This window comes from Lytechinus pictus, chromosome 18, assembly GCF_037042905.1.
Source record: "Lytechinus pictus isolate F3 Inbred chromosome 18, Lp3.0, whole genome shotgun sequence".
In the NCBI taxonomy this organism is placed as follows: Eukaryota; Metazoa; Echinodermata; class Echinoidea; order Temnopleuroida; family Toxopneustidae; genus Lytechinus; species Lytechinus pictus.
The window spans coordinates 13559679-13581590 of NC_087262.1; the positions used below are offsets into that span (position 1 = coordinate 13559679).

Here is a 21912-nt window from a genome sequence, read left to right on the forward strand (position 1 = left end):
TCTTTGACCTCCTGGATGCACTCCTGGACTGTATAGGGGACCTTGGAACATCCATATCGACTCCTATTCCGTTCTGCACTGTCAAGTCACTTCCTGATGCGAAAGGTTAACGACATGTATAGTTAGAATTCGCAGCTTTAAATTACATCTTGATGTTGAAAGTCGTTATAAAAATGGCAAACTATATACTAGAGGGCCATTGCAGAATCAGGGGTCATTGATTTACATAGCTCTAATGATGATCGTGTAGGGTAAATTCCTAGAATCCCATATCATCAATTACAAAACTTAGTAATATTACCGGCTTTCGGCAGAAGTTAGAATAGGACTCCGTCTTACAAAGGGATGCGATAAATTCCTATCGAACACATTTGCGGTTTGATATCAATTTGCTTATACATGTATATTATTTACACAACGAAAGATCCGCATTAGTATGATTTAGATTTGAATCTATCAAAACTCTATAAGGTCGTGTCCCAGATTTATATTTCCTAGTAGCGTTTTTTAGCCAAACCGTAAGTGAAAGGCAAAGATCGTATCTTCAACGTAATGGGATCAAGAGAAAATGTTATGGTAAGAGCACGAAGCTCTTATTGGAGAAAAACTGGGGCATGGAAATAACGTGATATAATGTTGTTTCTGCAGTCTGAAAGCACTTACTGCCATGGCAACTTAATTACACTTTAATTATAAATGGTATATTTGAATAAATCTCGCACCGAAAAGCCAGCCTCTATTCGAGTCTGGAAAGCGATCCGTTATCCTCTTGTTTAGATGTAAAATAAGTGGATCGTCAAAGCGAATGCTACCCATACTTCTTTTTAACCACTACTTAATTATGGGTGGAAAATTGCACATCAATTTTATCAACCGTTACCGATGACAAAAAATTCATGTTCCCGTTTCCCAAACATTGGGTATTTTTGCACTCAGCTCCATACAAGGTATTAGAGTGCTCTCAATTTAGTTTTCAGGGACTACACAAACAATGCCACTCATTATTATTATGCCCATCTAAGATCTTAATCCCAGGTTTCGTATATTTTGTGTTATGACGTTAGTGATCAAGATAACATAAGTTTGAACAATGTAATGCTATATTTATGTTCAACAACATCATTTAGAAATATGTTTTCATTTATTCTAGTTTGGGAAAAAAATCTGCCTTGAAAAAACGTTTCATCGTAATAGTTATTCACACGATCTTTTAAAATGATGTTTCGATTTCAAATTTTGACAGTTACACATCTACGGTAGATAGTTTCAAGTTACATGACAGTAATATTCAAGGTCCACGTTTCATTTCATTTTCTTCTTCTTTTTTTTTCATTTCATATAAACAACATCAGAGCAAATCTTGGCACATTAAACAAAATAAAACCGTTTTAATGAATTTATGAATTTCAGACTCTTGTTTGACTATCAAGCTTCAGAAGAATTCACCTCTTCGATACTCTTGTGACCTTTGCGTCTGAAGCATGACTCCTACGTGGGCACGAGGCTGTCAATATAGGCTCGTAATCACTAGCGAAGCGCTACGATAGTAATACCTTAAAATGAAGTCTCTGTGGCTTAGACATGGTTAGAAATGTCATCAGTATGATCTGGGTATTACCTAAAAGTGGCGATATTACAAACGTGTTCCCGAAATGCCACGTCGTAATTAGGAGTGAAGTTAAACCAAATGTTGCCATGCTAGTAAATCCAGAGTCTTGTTTGTTTCATAAAGCTAGTCATCAGAAACGCACGACTTTATGCACGACATGTGACCTGAATCTGGTGTCAGATCAGGCAAGTGTTTCATGGAAAGACTTGTCGAGTATTTTATCCGAAAAGTTTTACTTTTGTCCGACAGTTGTCAGAGGAACTGTGCTTCTCAGCCAATCAAAATCAAGGAAAGTTGACGTCTCTGACAACTTTATCATTAAAAAATTTGATGAAACGCTTTTCCGATTCTTAATCATTTTGAAGCTGAATTCCGATATGAATTTTTGTGCTTACTTTGGCAAAAATGCCTTGGTGCTACAGGAAATTAGGTCCCGTTCTTTTTTTTTTCGTTGAAGATTTCCCAAGTTTTCATGATGTTGACACTTCAACTACTGCAGTAAATATAAACTTGCTGTCTACGAACTTTTTGGTGTATTTTACTTATTTGTTGTGAATTCTGAATTCAGCCTACGTCGTTCGATCCCCCGCAGATACGAATTCAATCTTTCATGGTCAAAATGGAAATGAAAAACGTATTTAAGAACACAATCAATATGATCATCCTCAAAAGTTCTCTAGATATGCTTAAGACAATAGATAACAAATGCAAAATGGATTATTGTCTTTCCTACCCGTGATTTGCTAACTTATAAATAGAACCACCACGGTAATAAAATTTCACTTGGACTGTGAAACTTCATATGTCTTTTTCTCGTCGCTGCCAGAGGATACGTTTTAATTACACAGGATGAAAAAATATGATGTCTCTGTTGCTTGGTGTTTTCTCCTTGTAAGACAAGAAAAACGGAGCCCGCGGGAAGGTAGTAACCTGAGAGCCTCGGATGAATTTATGAGCATCACTAAGATGACGTTCTGATATTCTCCCGTCATTTTTTTTAGAACCCACACTCCTTATCTTCGGCTTACTCTTGAAGTCTTCGAGTATCTTTTGAACCTTCCATCAATCTTATGCTTGCGATAATATTTCTCTCTATATGGATGCCTGTGATTTTACACTGTAAAAAATGAAGTGCTAATTTAGCACTTACAGTGCTTGTATAGTGACTGCACTACCAGTGTTGATTTTCTAGTTCAAATTTGAACTAGAAAATCAGCACTAGTAGTGCAGTCCCTATACAAGCACTGTACGTGCTAAATTAGCACGTCATTTTTTACAGTGTATTTGCTTTATTTATTGTTTCCCTTATCGTGAATGTAACTAAAAATTCAAAGAGACATTCGCCATGCATTATTTGGAAAAGAAAATTTACAAGATTACTTTGTGACATGTTTAAATGCATATTCATCCATTAAATTTTGAGTAGTCTTGTTTTATCATACTTATCTAATATACATGTAGACTATCTTATAATTATTTTGAAACCCATGAAGCTTTATATCCATTAGACCTTACCAATAATGTACTCTTCACAGAGGGAAATAACACTTTGTTATTTTCTACACTGCAAATTGCAAGCCGGACAAATAGTATAGCAGTTCTCATCCCTCCGTTATAAAACGTTTGATCTCATCGACCTCCAATCCTGATTCTATTTTCTTGTTATATGCCCTATAACTTTGACAGCCTTACTCAAATCTGATTTAGTCTTCCCTGATGTATTTAATTTGAGAGTTTGGGTTTGTTTTACTTTGTTTATTATGTGGTAAACCAGGGGGTAATACGAGCCAGAATATTTGAGCCAAGATGGGACCGCAGAGTACGCGAATGGGATAAGCTTACCCCAGTCCTCGCCAGGAGGCACCGGGCGTGAAGGGCGGTAAAACGTATATTAACAGGGGTTTGGTATCAACGATGTCAGATGCAAATTAAACATATCGATTTCCATAGTAGTCTATGAAGCTACTGTCACACCAATGAAACCGACTCTGTAGATCGATCAAAATTATTGCGTTAATTCGAGTGGCTTATAATTGGTCGGGTTGGACTCGGGTTTCGATGGTGTGGCTGGATATAAAGACAGATGCATAAGAGGGTGGATGAATTAATAGGGATGTACTTGCTAATTGCAATATCTTCTAGAAATATTTTTTTTTTTCAAAGTGCTTTTTTAACCGCAGTCGTTGATGTTCTTGTCCTCGTTGTTGTAGAATTGCCCAACATTTGACACCATTGTCGATAAAATATCAAAGTTGTTCAAAAGTTGCTTTATACAAATATATTGCATTCCGATGGTTCGGGCATTATCTGATTTCATTTTATATGTGTGCGTGTGTGCGTGTATGTGTGTGAGAGAGAGGTGGGGGTGCTTGTGTGTACGTAAGTGGGTGTTCGGATGTGCGTCCTATCTTGTTTTGGACAGGAACTTCACTCGCTATCAAATGCTTGGGTAATGAAATATGATAAGCTTGTAAGAATGATTTTAGATGCCAAAATAGTATATCTCTCACACAAACTTATAATCCGTTTCTGTTTGTATATGTATGTTTTTTTATTAATATTGATTGATTGGTTAATTGATGTCATTGGGTTTTTTCATTTATTGATTGATTTATTGAATTGAATGTTTGTTTGATTGATTTATAAAGGTTTATTTAATTTGTCAAAATTTTTAACAATAAAATTACAAAGTACGGAAAAAACAGAACTTAAAAAAGATTATCTTAAATAAAAAGTATAAGTGACATTTAAACCTGACCTCAGAGACTAACCATCAATTCTCTTGTTCTTTTTTTCTTTACAGTCCCCGTTGCGGGCATCATAGTCGGATCCCTCTGCGGCGCCGTCGTCCTCGCCGGTCTCGCCTTCCTCCTCTACCGCGTTTATAGGAGAAAGTGTGGGGCGCGGATGCGATATGAAAGATTAGGTGGGATGCAAAAGCAGCCGGCGCCGGCCGTTCAGATCGACGGCAAAAGTCTGGCGACGCCCTCTGTAAGGTATGTATGGTTAGTGTCCCATTTTTGGCGTGATCAGGTTTGCCACTAGACGGTTGATGGTTACAGACCATGTCTATACTGCTATGGATGATTATAATTACTAAGACTATAATAGACGTTGATCCACCCCCCCCCCCCCCAATAAAAATGTATAAATAATTGAATGAATAAACAAACAAATAGATAACTAAATAAATAAATAAATAATAGTAATAAATATTAAAATAGCAGCAATAAAAATAAATGATTAAACTAATAATATTTGAATAAATAATCAAAAAATAAACAAATCAATAAATCAAATATAACCCAATAAATAAAAGTAGATAGCTAGAGAAAATATTACAATTAATGCAATAGGTAAAAAAAAAAGATGAATACATAAATAGATAAAAAAGTATTTAAAAAAGTGGACATTCATGCGTACGATTGGGCTTTTAAGGCGTTTCCGCCCTCTTATTACAATTAATTTGGAATTAATTTAAACAAATAGCTATTACAATGGAAATTTGAAGCCCAAAACGCTATCAACATGATCAAAATGTCTGTTACATGATCATTAAAAACAAAATTTTGAAGTGTATAGTTTTCAACATTTACCCCTCATCTGGTCATTGTGAAAGACAGACTTAAACCTATGAAAGTAGTTATTTTCAAAAAAATTGTTGATGGTGACTGTGAAGATAGTGCTGATGGTAATAATAATGATTAGAAATAAAATGATAATGATAATAATGATAATATTTACTAGGAAAAAATAACCATGACAAATGAATATATTACGTTCTTGATATATACTCAAACGTTCTATGAATTAAAAATTTTACCTTATATTCTACCTCACGTTTACCCAACAAGCATAACTTTGGTTTTGTTCTATTATTTTGCATATACGCATTGCACTTCTTTTCAATCCTGTTTACAATCTACACTGTCATAATGTATTTTTTGTGACGTGCAATAGTACAGACTGCAAGAAAGGGAAATCGTATTCTGAAAGCTAATTTATAAGAGATATATGGCGCTTTTAAAAGATTAGTTGCGTGCCAGCCAAGCAAGAAATCAATTTCGTCAATTATGAAAAATTCAGTCGCAAGATGTCTCCAGGCAATGGCGACAATCGGCAAAAGTGCAATAAATATTTTCACTGGTCGAGTAAGCTGGAAAAGAAAAGGATAAGGTGGAAACGTCAGAGCGAGAACATTATACAGATTAAATCTCTTCTGAGCACAAGGACGATTTCAAAATCTCGAAATAATATTTTTTAAGAGGATGATGAATATCCGACTGTATGGTAAAAATGATATTTACTGCTTAATGTTTCAGATATAGAGGGAATATTACGGATCTTCATTATTTTGTGTGTATTATAGTTTGTTATTACGTATATAAAACCATTTAGTGGTGCAAGAAAAGGCTAGTTTTCTTCTGCAGGAGTCGCCTATATAGATGCAATATCAAAGCATATTGCGCGATGCACCAAAATCCTGCGCTCATTACTGATGTGCAAATTTTAATTTTGAGAACAGAAAAGTGAAAGTATATTTTTATGAAGTAATCTGGCTATCACACCGGTTGCTGTTGTTGTTTTTCTGCCATTTGAAGGTCAAACCATCTGCTTTTCTGATCATGTGACCTTTTCGGGGTGTCCGCAAGTCTCTCTTGCCCATCTTTTTAATAACCTTCAGCAAACTTTAATAATTTTCAAGAGCTGCCTCAAGAAGCACAGAAAGGTCCGCCATCTTAGGTTTCCATTCCTACTGTTATTTTTAATATAAAAACTCATATATACATCGATCCACGCCAGTGAATATGTATTTTTGTTTTCGTTGTTTCAAAGAAATATCGCCCACTCGCCGCTTACAAACAACCTACATTTTCACACCTTGTATAACGCCAAATAAGCCACGTAGATTAATAATTGGTTGAGTAGAATTCTGCAAAAAATAAACTTGATATTTCTTTCGTTTATTGAAAAAGCAAGTTGGCCTTTTTCAGTTGCTACTTTTGTTTTGTTTTTGCTTTTTTTTTTTGTTGGGGGTGTCAAAATATACTTGCCTCTCCTGTCGAGGTACGCCATCGCATAAACTCACATGATCATACAACTACTACTACTACAGTAGTAGTAGTAATAGTAGTAGTAGTAGTAGTAGTAGTAGTAGCTAGTAGTAGTAGTAGTAGTAGTAGTAGTAGTAGTAGTAGTAGTAGTAGTAGTAGTAGAAGTAGTAGAAGTAGTACTAGTAGGAGTAGAAGTAGAAGTAGAAGTAGTACTAATAGAAGTAGTAGTAGAAGTAGTACTAGTAATAGTAATAGTAGTTAGTAGTAATAGTAGTAGAAGTGGTAATAGTAGTAGTAGTAGTAATAGTAGTAGTAGTAGTAGTAGAAGTAGTAGTACATGTAGTAGTAGTAGTAGTCGTCGTTCTAGTATTAACAGTAGTATTAGTAGAAGTAGTAGTAGTAGTAGTAGTAGTAGTAGTAGTAGTATTAGTAGTAGTAGAAGTAGCGGTAGTAGTAGTAGTAGAAGTAGTGGTAGTAGTAAAGTAGTATAGCGTGGAACTTGGAATATCAACAAGCATTGAATACCCTTTAAATTCGGTAGGCAATGTTTTTTAATCACTACAGTATAGAGCACGATATTAAATCAGTAATTAATATCATATACACTTGCGCTTTCAGGTTTTTCATGCGAAATAAGCGTGGAATACATGCATGCAATATGAATAATAACCATATTTAGCGGGCAAAAGGGATAATTGGTAATCTTACGTGTAATGGTCATGACAGTAAAGAGTGTTCCTGCGTGCAACAATCATGTCAAGTGCATGCTGAATACAGTAGCCTACAAATATAAGGATATTTTCTTCTCGGCCTGATGCAGTCAACTTGTCTAAGACATTTTTTTTTCTTGTTCTCTTTAAATCCTAACAATAATGCACTTGACGATACCCAAAATCTTGCCTTCCTGCATTATTTGAATATTTTATTGTTTCCTTATCTCTTAATTTTCCGCCATTTTGGTGCTTATTTGAAGCTTCCATTGATTCATAATAGAGGGACGCTTCGTTTTTGTTTGTTTTTCTTTTGCAATGGAGGGGGGGAACAGCCTAAGATATTTTTCAAAAATATTGTTACTGTTGCGAATTCCCCCTAAGAAAAAGATGCGCCAAAGTTTTGCTCGAGATCCTATAATTGAAATTTCAAAGGGCAGAAAAGCCTCCAATTGCAATATTAACGATAATAGTCATTCGTATCATTTGCAAAACAAAATTTTTATCATATCCTTTTGCATTGTGCATTCAAAAGATCGAGCGCCTGAATGCAGAAGGCCCCATTTCTTAGACTTAATTTTATTGATAATAATAATGTTAGTTTCATTAGGCGCATAATAATTGATACTAATTCTTTATGCGCTTTACAAGAAAATGTATGAAACTAAACTTTCACGATGACGGTCTCCTACGTTCATTAATTTTTTTTTTTTTGTTATTAAAATGTGTAATTTATTATCACAACGTTATTTTGGATTCATCAAGTATTATGACTATATTGTTTATAATATGGATTATTTTGATATTTTGAACGCAGTAATAAAATACATGTAAACAAACCTATATACAATCTACAGAAGCTACACAAGTTCAATAATAACTTAATAGCTTGCAGCATGTATACGTCTTAATAACATTCATATTGGTACGACTCGGCAGAGGAGCGAACCCATGACCTTCCCATCATGAGGCGGGCGCTCAACCACTAAGCCACAATGTCCAATTCGCAATTCGCCTTGGTTGTTTAGCTACCTTCCATACCAGTTTTTTGCCAATAGCTCCCTCCACATTTCCGCCCTCACCCAACACTGCAAAAACTCCGGTGTTGATTTAACTCTAGCCCGGAATCTATATATGTCCACACCAGAAAAGTATTGAAACAACACCAATTTGGAATCAAACCGATGCCGTTTTAATACTAATTGGTGTTGTATAAGCACCTATCTGGTGTTAGACCAAAACGAAACTGGTGTTGTTTAACACTTCTATGGCGTGGACATAATATAGATTCCGGGCTGGTTTTAAATCAACACCAGAGTTTTTGCAGTGTAGAAAGACTCCTGCTTACGCATAGATAGATAATTATTGATTCTATCTCCCTGGTAATAATTAATCATTCAAAAGCAAATGATATGATTTCATTACTCCTCCGCTTTATCGAGCGCCCTGATCATCAACGATAATTGGACCACGCTAGGAATTGCGCTTCACATAAAAGTACGTGCAAGTTATTAGTGGCTTGATTATGTTAAGAGAAACTGTGTAATTTTATGGGGCCCGGTACTGCTTGCGCTGTGTTCTATAAACCAGTTAACTCTATTATTGACTTCTTCTGTTTAACTCTCGAATTCCCGTGATTTCTATTATTGAACCTAAGTTTGAATTTTGGAAATGATTCCATTATTTTGATAAAGTTGAAATAATATCTTATAGTGATTTTAGAATCTTGTTGTATTGGTGTCTTCCTATACAATTAAATTTAATTAAATCATTACGAAGGAATCGTAAGAATTAGATTGGATATAAAGCAAACAAATAAATGCAATTAAGGTTGCAAGTTCTAAAACCAAAGAATCCAAAAGAAAATGCAAAACTGTAATACAAATTAATCAGTTGGTGGACCAAGGGGGTAGGGTGAGGGTTGAAACAACACACCACAAACACCATTACCATCAATAAAGCGTTTTTAAGATCCAGTCATCGTATTTTTATCTACCTGCATGTACAATGTCCACTCCCTAGGGAGTATTTTCATTACCGAGCAGTGAAGGTACTCATATTGCAAAGCTAACGCCATTGACACTCACCTCTCACTGTAGTAGAGAGTTGTAGTGTTGATTGTATCCTTAGTATACGACCTCCTAGTCATATGATCACACAACCCTCTGGTGACTGTTTCATTTTCATCGAGTGGGAATTCTTCCGATTTCAGTTCCATCAATCCATTAAGTCTAATAGGTCAATCAGATTTTTAGAAAAAAGGTTCGGCCGTAATCTCAACCCATTTTCCCGAGGCTAATCCATTTTTTAAAGGTCGTTCTTATCCCCGTCTATTCGATCCATCTTAATCTGTAATTATCTTTCAGAATCCCAAAGCCTGTTCTATAATCCCAACCATCTGAGGGTCAGAAGAAAATCTATCATTTGTTTTCAAAGACCGATATCAAGAGTGCGCCCTCAGATAAAATACGTACAATCAGTGGCGTACCTGGGATTTTCCACAGGGGGGGCAAAACCGTCCGCCAAAAAATTTGACAAGCAAAAAAAAAAAAAAAAAAAAAAAAAAAAAAAAAAGGTCTTCGATCACAAATAAAGGATTTCGTACCGGAAAAAAATTGACAAGCAAAAAAAAAAAAAAAAAAAAAAAAAAAAAAGGTCTTCAAGCTCGTCAGGGGGGCATTTAAGGTCTTAAAGCTCGTCAGGGGGGGCAAAAAGGTTTTTTCAAGCCCGTCAGGGGGGCAAAGATACGTTTTTGCATGGGTTGTGACTCGTCAGGGGGGGGGCAGAGTGCCCCCCCTGCCCCCCCCCCGTAGGTACGCTAGTGCGTACAATCCAATGTTAAGGCCACAGAAACAGGGGTGAGGGGACTTCAGCCCCCCCCCCCCCACACGTACACTTTTGGTTGTGTATGAAAATGTAGAAATAGACATTATATTGTTTTTAAAGGTCAAGTCCACCCCCCAAAAAAATGTTGATTTGATTAAATAGAGAAAAATCAAACTAGCAAAACGCTGAAAATTTCATCAAAATCGGATGTAAAATAAGAAAGTTATGACATTTCAAAGTTTTGCTTATTTTTCACAAAACAGTGATATGCACAACTCAAATGAGAGAGTCGGTGATGCCCCTCACTCACTATTTCTTTTTTTTTATTGTTTGAACTATACAAAAAAAATTTTTTTTTTGATTTGACAATAAGGACCAACTTGACTGAATCATATAGTATTAAACAATGCTGATTGCACATGTTCATTGAGGAATTAATCGTTGTTTTACTCGACAATGAGGTGAAAAATAGAGTATTCCCTATTTCATATAATATAATACAAAAGAAATAGTAAGTGGAAGACGTCATCAGTCTCCTCATTTAAATACCCACCAGGATGTGCATATAACTGTTTTGTGAAATCAAGCAAAACTTGAAATGTCATAACTTTCTTATTTTACATCTGAATTTGATGAAATTTGAAGCGTTACGCTTGTTGGATTTTTCTCTTTTTATTCCGATAAATTTTGTGTTGGGGTGGACTTGTCCTTTAATGGTCAGCCCACCCGGAGCCCACCCCCAATTTAGAAACCCTTCCGCGGCCCTTGTGTTTATAGTATTTTTCACATTTTTGCCATAAAATAATGCCAATGTATGCTTGTCACGTTTTGCCCTGACTTGTTGTTATGAAATTTGGGGGAGTGGAGAGTCGATATTTCCTTTCCTCTGTTCATATCAACTCTTGCCGCTTTTGTTTCTTCAAACCATGGGTCTTCATAATAAGGTAAAAGGGGCCAAAGGGGTAGGCGATTATTTCAGGTGTCGTATTCTTGTGGTTAAAGGACAAGTTCACCCCAACAAAAAGTTGATTTGAATAAAAAGAGAAAAATCCAACAAGCATAACACTGAAAATTTCATCAAAATCGGATGTAAAATAAGAAAGTTATGACATTTCAAAGTTTCGCTTAATTTCACAATATAGTTATATACACATCCTGGCTGGTATGCAAATGAGGAGACTATGAAGTCATCCACTCACTATTTCTTTTGTATTGTATTATATGAAATATAATTATATTCTAATTTTTCTCCTCATTGTCAAGTGATACAACGATTAATTCCTCCCTGAACATGTTGAAGTAGCATTGTTTAATACTATATGGTTCAGTCAAGTTCCTTATTGTCAAATTTATAAAAAATGAAATATTGTGTAATTCAAACAATAAAAAACAAAAGAAAAAGTGAGTGATGGACACCATCGACTGACTCACCTAATTGTGCATATCACTGTTTTGTGAAAAATAAGCGAAACTTTAGAATTTCATAACTTTCTTATTTCACATCCGATTTTGATGAAATTTTCAGCACTATGCTAGTTTGATTTTTCTCTATTTATTCAAGTCAAATTTTTCTGGGGTGGACATGACCTTTAAATTACTAGTACCCATATTTAAAGATACGAGAGGTTCGTATGTTCAAAATCCCGCAGAGGCACGCTGTTCTTTAGCATGTTTAGCAAAGGATTATTCTCGATTGCTCATGTTTATAATATTTGGAATAGGTGGCGTCTGACAGGGCTGCTGTTTAACAAAATAACAAAACGCGCATTATTTCTCGCGACTGAGGATCAACATATATGTATATCTTGTATTATTTAAGTGTCAACCTTAGAAAGTGAACATGGCCTTTCACCTTTTCTAGTCGCAAACAACACAATTTGTTTCCCTTTAGCTGTGTAGGCATTTGTTCTGATTTTTTTTTCCTATTTATAAGTTATACATGTAAAAAAAAATCTGTCTTCCGGACTTTAAATACATTTTTTCAGACCAAACAAGCTTGTTGACAAGCTCCTTAAATCTATAATTTCCACTCGTGAGCCAATAAAGGGCTTCCGTCTAATATAGAATGACCGTTTCGTGTAAGCATGGGAACAGCTAGTATCGATTTCGAAGCTCTCCAAAGATTTTGTTTGTCCCGGGTCTTTTCCAGCAAACCACCTGCTCGTAAAATCCATAACACGACAGAATCTTAAGTAGGAAAACTGTCACATTTTATAAAAAGAAGAAGGATAAGGAGGTGTAGCCCGAGTGAGAACTAAATGACTGAGAAAAGGAAATAATGAAAAATGACTGCAAATAATCCCTTCCTCATGTTTTTCTTCATGCTCTTCAAGTGCTTTGTTATAAGACAATCCAAATTCTCACACAATTTCTCGAAGTTTATTTTTACCTCCGTTCCCCTTTTTTCAGTTTTCCTTTCCCGTCTTTCTCTGTCTCCCTCCTCTCCCTTTCCTAATGTAACTCGACCCTCTCCTTCTCTCCCACTCTCACTCTTGTTTTTGCATCCCCAATTCTCCTTTTCTCTTATGTCATCTAATTCTCCTCTTTCCCCTCTTTCCATCCCACTTCTCATTCGCGCTCTCTCTGTCCTCTATTGTTTAATAGAAACATCTAAAGTGAAAATATCATGTTTCATCAGAAAGTCAAATTAAAAAAATATATATAAAAATATATATCATTACATTTCCCACACACTCACCATGATGATTACATTTCATATTACATGCATTACATTATATGAATAGACTCTGTTAAGCAAAATGTATACTCTTCTTTATAGAAATATCCTGGGATACACTCGAATCTTTTTTCAGACTATCTAGCAAAGATATAGCTAATTCAATGACGTCAAACACTAATCATGAGAGAAAACGCGCGTTCAATCTTACGAAAGAGTCATATTTCAACTTTCTCTCCATTTATCCCCTTTCCCTTTTCCCTCTTTCTGTTCATAAAACTTGCTTTTCTTTCTTCATGAGGCGGAAGGCCATCGCCGATGGCTTTCAACACGAAATAGGTCAAGTGATCATGTGCTTGAGATTTCTTCCTTTTTCCTTTTCTATCATTTTTCACAACGACGGTATTTTTGTGTTTCTTTTTTCCTATACCTACGTGTGAGGAATCGCACTAGATGCTATACGAGGAGGGTAGTTATCTTTGCCGAGCTGTGGAATGCTTTTGGGTGTATTCACGCGCCAGAGATGCTCAGCCTGGTGTTAAACTGCAGGCAATGCAGCAAAGCGTACTCTATTTGCTGGTAAAATAAGCACGCGTATTTATTTACCAAAGGCATTTCTTGTTTTGCCTGCTTATGGCTACCTTCCCTGTAGTATACATGACTTTTGTATGCAGTCTCTCCAATATTAACGGTGATACAGGCTACTGCGCATACCTCCTGAAACTATCATTAGATCTGGGGCCTGTCTTACAAAGACTTACGATTGATCCAATCAATCATAGCTCTATGGAAATCCATCAGTGTCATAATTTTTTCTAAGGAAATTTGCAAAATGTCCTTTGTAAACCATGGAGAACACATCAAATTGTCAAGAAATCAATGAATTTATGGATATACATTCATATCTAGAAAATATTTTGAACAAACATGCATTTTTACATGTTGACTTTGCTAGCTTTCCATAGTTGCGATTGATCAGATCAATCGCAACTCTTTGTAAGACGGGCCTCAGGTCTCTACTACGTGTTATTTGTCTTTGATGATGTTAACTTTGGCTGGTTATAAATGTTTCAGGTCATTGGCCTTATACCTCAGTCACATTTGCTGTACGGCGGCCTGATACGGCGAGTCGAAAACGGCCGTATTATTCATTCATAACAATATGCAGGTATTACAAAAATGTTAAATGTTTTTCGACTCGCCGTACGGCCACCGTAGAACAAATATGACTGAGGTGTTAATGCCGCAGTCACACCAACGAAACCGACCCTGACAGACCAAATTTATTACGTTAATTATCAGTGATATACAATCGATTGATGTGGAGTCAGTCTCCTTGGTGTGAACGTAGCCTTATTGGAAGATGTCTTCATGCCTTACCGTCGTTCCGTGTTTGATAATGGTTTCTTCGATTTCCTTTATCTATTTGCTTTATTTTCGCCCAATGTCTCTAGTTTATCTCCGTAGTTTATAAGCCTGTCCTACACTCTAAAAAAAAAGTTTACCCAATATTGGGTAAAATGGGAACATGCATGTTGGTTGGGTAAAAAGATTTTCTACATTTTACGCAATGTAGCGTTCAAATAGCCCAATATGTGGTAAAAAATACCCAGCAATCATGCATGTTCCCTTTCTACCCAATATTGGGTAAAATTTCAATGTGTTTTTAGAGTGTATATCTATATGTCTACCTTCTCAATGAGCCATAACCCCGCTCAACCTCTTTACATCTGTCTTATTATTCACTTTTTACAATCAAGAAGCTGTTCACTCTGAATTTCACATAGACCATTATAGTCCGTCTTTTCCATTTCTTCGTGTTTAAAATTTCTATTTTACCACGTCCCTCTCCCCCTCCACCATTCCCCATCTCCCCCCTTCCCTCTCTCACCCCCTCTCTATCTCTCTCCCATTCTCTACCTCTTTGTTTATCGATGGCGCCCTGCCAGAGTTGGAATCAGCTGGAGACGCCAAAATCTGTACGACTATTTATTTTCATCTTTAATCATTGTAGGACTACTTGGATTTTCAAGGTTATAATATCAAGAGGATTTCTTTTGACTAGTATAAAAAAAATCATCTGAATTGTCGGCACGCTCGCTTTGCTCACTCTAAATATATCCGAATCACTTCAGCGTATACAATTTTTATTCAGCCCCCTTCCAAAAAAAATAAATTATTGCCCCATCTTTCAATTCCCTTTCTCACTTCCTGCCATTCCCTGAATATCCTTTTCCTCATCCACCATCTTTTCCGAATCGATTGTTCCTTGTTGCCGTTTTTCCCCGATGTCTTTTGATAAATCCTCAATGTGATTACCCTAGACAGAATTAATCTAATTTTGCGAGAGATATCGGAAAATCAAGCCTCGTGGCGACTTTCTTGCAGAAATAAATCTCCCCAATGAATCTTTATCATTCGCTTGCGAGACAAGGGATTGTATCGTCAATTAAAAGGGGTTTAAGGGATTGATGTTCCAATATTTCGCCAGCATGTACCTTGATACATTCCTTCAAGAAAAATAGGGTGTGCCGTATACGGCGCCTATCGTAGAGCTAGGCATGGCGATGTCCCCCATAATTAGCTGCATTCGACAAGTTCACGGAAATTTGGGTAACTTGGGGGCCCGTTGCACAATGAGCAAGATGAGTTGTGCCTAATTGCAACTCACACAATCAAACGCAAGGCCCAAGGGCACGCTTTCGGTTGGTTGAAAAAATAACTTGCAATCAAACGCGTTTTCCTCTTGAAAAAAACACACACACACACACAAGCGCGCAATGAGGATTGGCAATAAAACTATTCCAGTCCATGGAAATGATTTTTTAATAAGGAGTGCTGTTTTGGAAAAAAAAATTGACCAAAAAAGGGGGAAAAGTGTTTCACTACAAAATGAAGATGATTTGGATCAGGACAAATTCGACAAGCAAGCCAAAAAGAAAATAAGGTTTCCATTATAAAATAAAGGTAATTTTGGTTTAATTCATTTCTTTATAGTAGATTTCCAGGTGTGCTGTCGATAGTGTTTAACACAGGCAGCATGCCCAGGACCGTAAACTCTTCCCTTCGTTAACACACACAAAAATAATTATCACTCGTTTTTCACTCCTTTTGGTAGTGCCGTAAAAAATACTCAATTTGGCGTGAATTTAGAGTGAACATACGAATTATTTAAATAATTTTAACTTAAAAAATGAGTGATATTCACACAACAAGCAAAATTTACTCTTAATCGAATGATCAACTTCCCAAAAGGAGTATATTTTTCACTCGATTTTTTTTTCAAGAGAGAGAGAGAGTATATAACCAAGGCCTCTTGGGTAGTTCAATTGCATTGTTCACGATTCATTCTCGGTTTCTAAAGTCGATAAAAGCCAGGTGCATTCACGGGAGATACAAGACTCTTACTTAAAAGAAATCAATTTAATCTTACCTTTCCGAGCATTGCACTTAAAGACTGGATCGTTGAGATACCAAATAGGTGTTGGCGAGGCCTTTACAGATATCGACGCTCACTCTCTTTTTCTACATCTGGTGCTAATAGCACGCATTCAGCGCAGAAGTGATCTCTTTACACTCAACGAAATCACTGTTTACGTTCGAAGATGCTGGTTGTATACTTAGTCTTTTCATTTTCAAGTAATTGAGTGTTGTGAGAAAGTTGAAAGCAATGGAACAAAGGTTTGTTTCTTGCTACACCACACCGGCCAGCCTTAGATCAAATCCTATGGTTGTCTTTTCCGATCCCAACTGTTAATCCATCCCCGTTTTATAATATGATTACTGATTGTGATAAGCAGTCAATTGTTAATTACAGATAAAATAAATTAATAAGATTAATCGGCAGGAAAAAATACACCCTCATTGCCGTCTTGGAATCGTTTTCTTCCAAAATTATCCCTAATATTTATTTCAGGTGCAATTTGACTGTTCTTAGGCTATCATGTCTATAGGCCCAGACTGCCAGAAGCACCACCTAGAAATATTGTATCTTTGTCATCAAGCCGTACAAGTGGTGTTGACGACCCGTCGCGTTATCGATTCTAATGGCATTGAACTTTATCAGAAAGGGGTAGAAAATAATTAATATCAGGTGGCATTACATATGTATCATTTTGTAATGATCAGTTTCTCACAGTCCGTGTAGAAACTGTATACACCATCCAAGTTATCACATAATTGTATATTTTATGTTTATTCTATTCCAACACGGTTAAACACACTTTATTGGCATTGCTCCTTTGACTTGGTCTTTTAACTATCATCAACCTCTTTTCCTGGTATAAAAATCTCTAGAAAATTACTTACACAATCACCTCCCCCCCCCCCTCTCTCTCTCTCTTTCTCGTGATCCTTTACTCTGTAGCTCTTTACGGTCGGGTCATAACTCCTGACCAAAGAATTTGACGTGTACATTTGCTAAAAAAAGAAAATTAATTTCATTTCCAGTATTCCTTCGAAGCATTTTCCCCATATTTTTCCCGTTAGATTTCACATATTGTCATTCTCAATTTGTTTTATTACGCCACCATTTATATTTTTATTATTTCCAAACTTTATATCACGCTGATTCTCTTGAAAGTAGTCAACTCTGCACCCTATTCCGACTCGTGGGCCATTTTAAAAACCCTCGTCGGGGACATTGTCTTACTCTGAAAGTGATATCTATGTTGCAAGTGACTATTTAGTGGTTACCGGGGTACAAATTCAAAATTCAAGATTTATTAATTCCGTTCGAAATAAAATACGCGTAAAAAAATACCACGCTGTGTTTTTTTTTTCGTGTAACAATTCTTTCGTTCCACATGTACTAACCGATTGACCTTTCCATAAACCACTTGTTCTCTCTCAATTGCAGTTTAAAGACCGTACCATTCACCCTTCCACCTGCCCCCATCCCACGGGAGCGCATCGGGGGCTTCACATTCCCCCCTCCGGCCTCACCCATGCCTGACATGCTGGACCAGCCGGACATGAGAGGATCGGCCGAAAGGAGGCCCTCGGTCACCATGGAGCGGAGGCCGTCCTACGCAGGTAACCATGACAACGTATTAGCCATTCTGTGTTTATGGCTCACAAACTACAGGTGATGTTGTATTACCTTAAAACATATTCCGCATATCAAAATGTTTTGTTTTATTATTTTTTTCAAAAATTTCATTGGTAACGATCTCCACTTCTTTATGATAACTGGTTGTATTTACATTATACATATTGTCAGGAAAACAAACATCGGTGATTTAATTTACAAACTATTTTTACTATCCACCCATCTCCTTTGTTTCATTCTGATTTTTACTTATCCAGGATGCCAAGTCCCCATCATCAATCAAGAACAGCAAAAGGTCATCTCTTCGTCGTCGTCGGCGTACGATCAGGAGATCGATGGACGTCGCGATAGCGTGGGTACCCTTAGCCTATGCAGCGCGGATTCCACCGAGGGAGGTTCCCCTACCCACAATACCAGTTCACCCCGGACAAACTCCCGCAGACCGTCCGCCACGGATATCATGAGTCCGCCAGTTGGTAAGTGATCAAAGAACCCAATTAAATCACATTCACACTCATTTTATATTATAGCCCTCAGGCATATGACGTCATAATCTCATATCGCCCTCCCTCAGAGGATATAGGAGTACGCATGCGAAGCAATGGCTTCAGCCTCTAAGATGGCGGTGAGATGACACCATTGTATAAGGCCTAAAGTCACTCCAAGGGACCCAACACCAAACTGACCGATGATAAGCCATTGAAGAAAACGTAAAAGCTTTGATCGGTTTATGGTCGTTTGTTTGATGTGACTGCAGTATGAGCTATTTCAAACAGGGCCGTTTCATTAAGCTTTGCGCAATCAGGGCGGAATCATTTCGTCCGCGGAAAATTTGACAAGCAAAAAAAATGGTCCTCACTTTCAAAAGAGGAGAGTAAAAACGGCAAAATTACATTACAAATTTTGAATACATCTCTAAAAAGGGGGGCACATCCGGCCCTTTGGATCCGCCACTGAGTAATTTGTAACATGAAATATGATGTCGAACATTTTGCTTATTTTGACAAGTGAAAGTATTTCAATTGAGCACAATTGGATTTCACCTATTTCACTTCATGTATTTGACGAATAATGTTTTTCTCATTCACATTCCAGTTCATGGAATGAACTTGATTGAGAGTGAGATGATTTTTTTTATAGGATAAATTTGTTGGTAATAAGCTCTGGAATGTAAAACGCAAATACTACCAAACAGATATCTAATGTAGATATGAACTTATTAATTTCAGCCCAAAAAGTAAAGATTATAATGTTATACTTTAAAATGGTGGTTCGAGTTCATGGGATTAGCAGCCGATCATTCCTATGTGGAGGGTGTGGCAGGGAGCGGAGGCAGCAACAATGCAAAGGGGGCAAAGGTTCTGTTAAAAACCCCATCCGGTTCCTGAATGACGATTTTGGTGGGTATTTTCTTGAAAAAAAGAGAATTTTCTTGAAAAAAAAAAGAGAGTTTGGGGAACCTCTCCCTCCTCTCCTCACTCCACCAGTTCATGATTAACTTTAGCTTTCCCTAATTGTTCCATTAACTCTTTCCTATCTTACATTCATAATTTTGAATGCGTCACAATGCGATTATTTGGCGTTTTCCATTGCGGTAGCTGCAAAAAGTTGTATTCTTTCTGATGGAAAACATTGTGATTACATACGAATTACCTTGCCCAGCTCTCTGTTTCCCATCCCTTTATTAACTAAATAACTAATGCATAACCCTGTCATAATATCATTAAATATCGTTGAAGGAGGGAACATCGTGGCCTCGTTAGACCTTTTGAACTTTACCGCCGAGCACATTTATTGCATCATGAAGGCACATTAGACTCTCAAGGGCGTATTTAACCACTTAATGAAACAATTTATTGGAAGATGATACGATAAGGCTCAAACAGGGGCGGTACGAGAATACGCTGATTAGAAGGGGACGAACTAAGTATGAACACATAATATTTTTTCTCAACTGAATCGGGGTTCGGTGGCAGAGCGTCCTTGGTTTGATTACCGGTCGAGTCTTACCCGGGACTTACCAAAGTCTTTTTTCTTTAAAATTTGACCCATTGCCTGTCTGGCGCTGGACGCATAAAAATGGAGAACGTTAATGATAATAATCTTCTGAAGGGCCCCTGGAGATCAGTTCATAACAACTGAAGTGGCAACACTGAAAAGACTGACCATTGTATCAATAATAGGAGTGTATTTACACGGCCTAGTCATGTTTAAAACTCTCCTTTCTTCTTCCTCCCCTTTCCTTCCTCTTAAATATTTTTCCCCCCTCAAATTCAAAGACGGGAGTCACCTCTGGGCACAAAGCTACTTGGGTTTGGACCCCTATTGTATAAGCCAATGTAGATAAGGAACATGAAAAACAAGCTAAGCAGTGTTTTTGTTCGTTAAAAAAAATATAATCGTTTCCCTATACCCGCTATTATAACAAGAATAGAATTTCACGTAGTTTTAAGGGATTTTCAATTATGTATTTGCTCTGAGAAAATTACATGCAAGTATTTGCAGTAGCCTATAGACATTCCAGTGGAGATCACTTGAAGAATTCGCACGAATACTCCACAATGCCCATTTGCTCTTATATGGGAATATTGCATTTAGAAACTTCAGAATGCAAGACTATGAAAATTTCCTGTATGAGCCAGGACACACTTGGGTAGTTATCTTAGAATATGAGGAAATTTCATATAAAAGCAATAGTAAAAATATAGAACTGTATATCCGAGATAATTTCATCTCTGTTTGGGGGATTTATTTTTTGCTATAGCTGGCATCTAGGGGGAAAGGGGGTTGACATGTGGGAATGGAGAACAGCAGTTTTGTGTTAATTTCACAAAAAATAATCGCAATCTAGGTTACGTAGTAATCATAATGCTTCATAATATGAACAGCAAACATTTTTTTCCCAATATTTTGGGCATTATACTAAATAAAACTAACAGTGCTCACATCAAAACAAACGATCCATGATAATACGATAAACTAACCAGATGAACCTCGACCTGAAAATAATCCAGGCTAATAGTTGAAGGAAATAGGCTTCTTTTCGGCATCGTCAGATCTATTTATTACGGTACGCCAAGACTCAACCCATGCGTGTACTGCAGTATACAGAGCAACCGATTTTGTTTTCATATTCTGTTTTTAAAAGAGGTGGTGATGACGTAGGTTGTCTGAGCTTGTGTATGTCTTGCATGCCTTGTATATCTTAGCATTCGGAGAGGTCTTCTTCTTACCTTCGTCTTCTTCACTTGTCGTATTTTGAAGTCACCATTTTTCGGAGCCACACAATTTGCACAAAAAGTATACGATATCACGTTTTCGAACAATCTTTGGTTTGACATTCACTTACAAAATGTTGCGTAATTTCGGAAGCGCGTACCCGGGTGTCGCAAATGTGGTCTCAAAAGATGTGCAAGACTTGAAAGTAAAAGGTCTGCGAGCGGCGCGGTTAGAAAATTTCGCGCGGAAAAATATTTTGCGAATTTTTGAGGGGATCACCAAGGCCCCCCCCCCCCCCCAAAAAAAAAAAAAAAAAAAAATGTCCGAACTTTTTTAAAAATAATGATCAATGACATCGCATAATAGCTTGTCTGGATCTTGGCGATTGACTTGGCGATTGACTTTGAGGTTGATTTTTACGATTGATTGCATAGATTAATGTGTATGATCAATCGTAAAAAATCACCTTGACGAGCAATTGCTTAGTTGTATGTCACAGGGAGACAGGAGCTGCATTAGCCAGTATGAACAGTGGTGTAACTACGGGGGGGGACAGGGGGCACGTGCCCATCGGCTGGCAAAAAAAACCAGGGGAAATGGAGAAAAAAGAGAGAGAAAGAAAAAGAAACGTATTGAGGGAAGAACAAATTATAAGATATGATGAGATTATGTGATATGTATGCTGTCCATGAATTCCTAAAAGATAATCTTAAAAAAAAAAAAATAGCCCTGTTTGGGGTCAATATACATGTAAACAAAAAATATCA

The 21912-nt window shown here is 36.9% G+C and overlaps 1 protein-coding gene across 1 annotated transcript; it reads left to right on the forward strand.

The window, feature by feature from the left end:
* The first annotated feature begins 3415 nt into the window (after window positions 1–3415).
* LOC129281927 (uncharacterized) lies at window positions 3416–20116 on the forward strand. Its single transcript, XM_054917852.2, has 4 exons — window positions 3416–3428; window positions 4413–4605; window positions 17735–17910; window positions 18184–20116. Exons 1-4 carry the CDS (start codon window positions 3416–3418, stop codon window positions 18408–18410), a joined length of 609 nt encoding a protein of 202 aa, XP_054773827.2. The 3' UTR covers window positions 18411–20116.
* Window positions 20117–21912: the final 1796 nt, after the last annotated feature.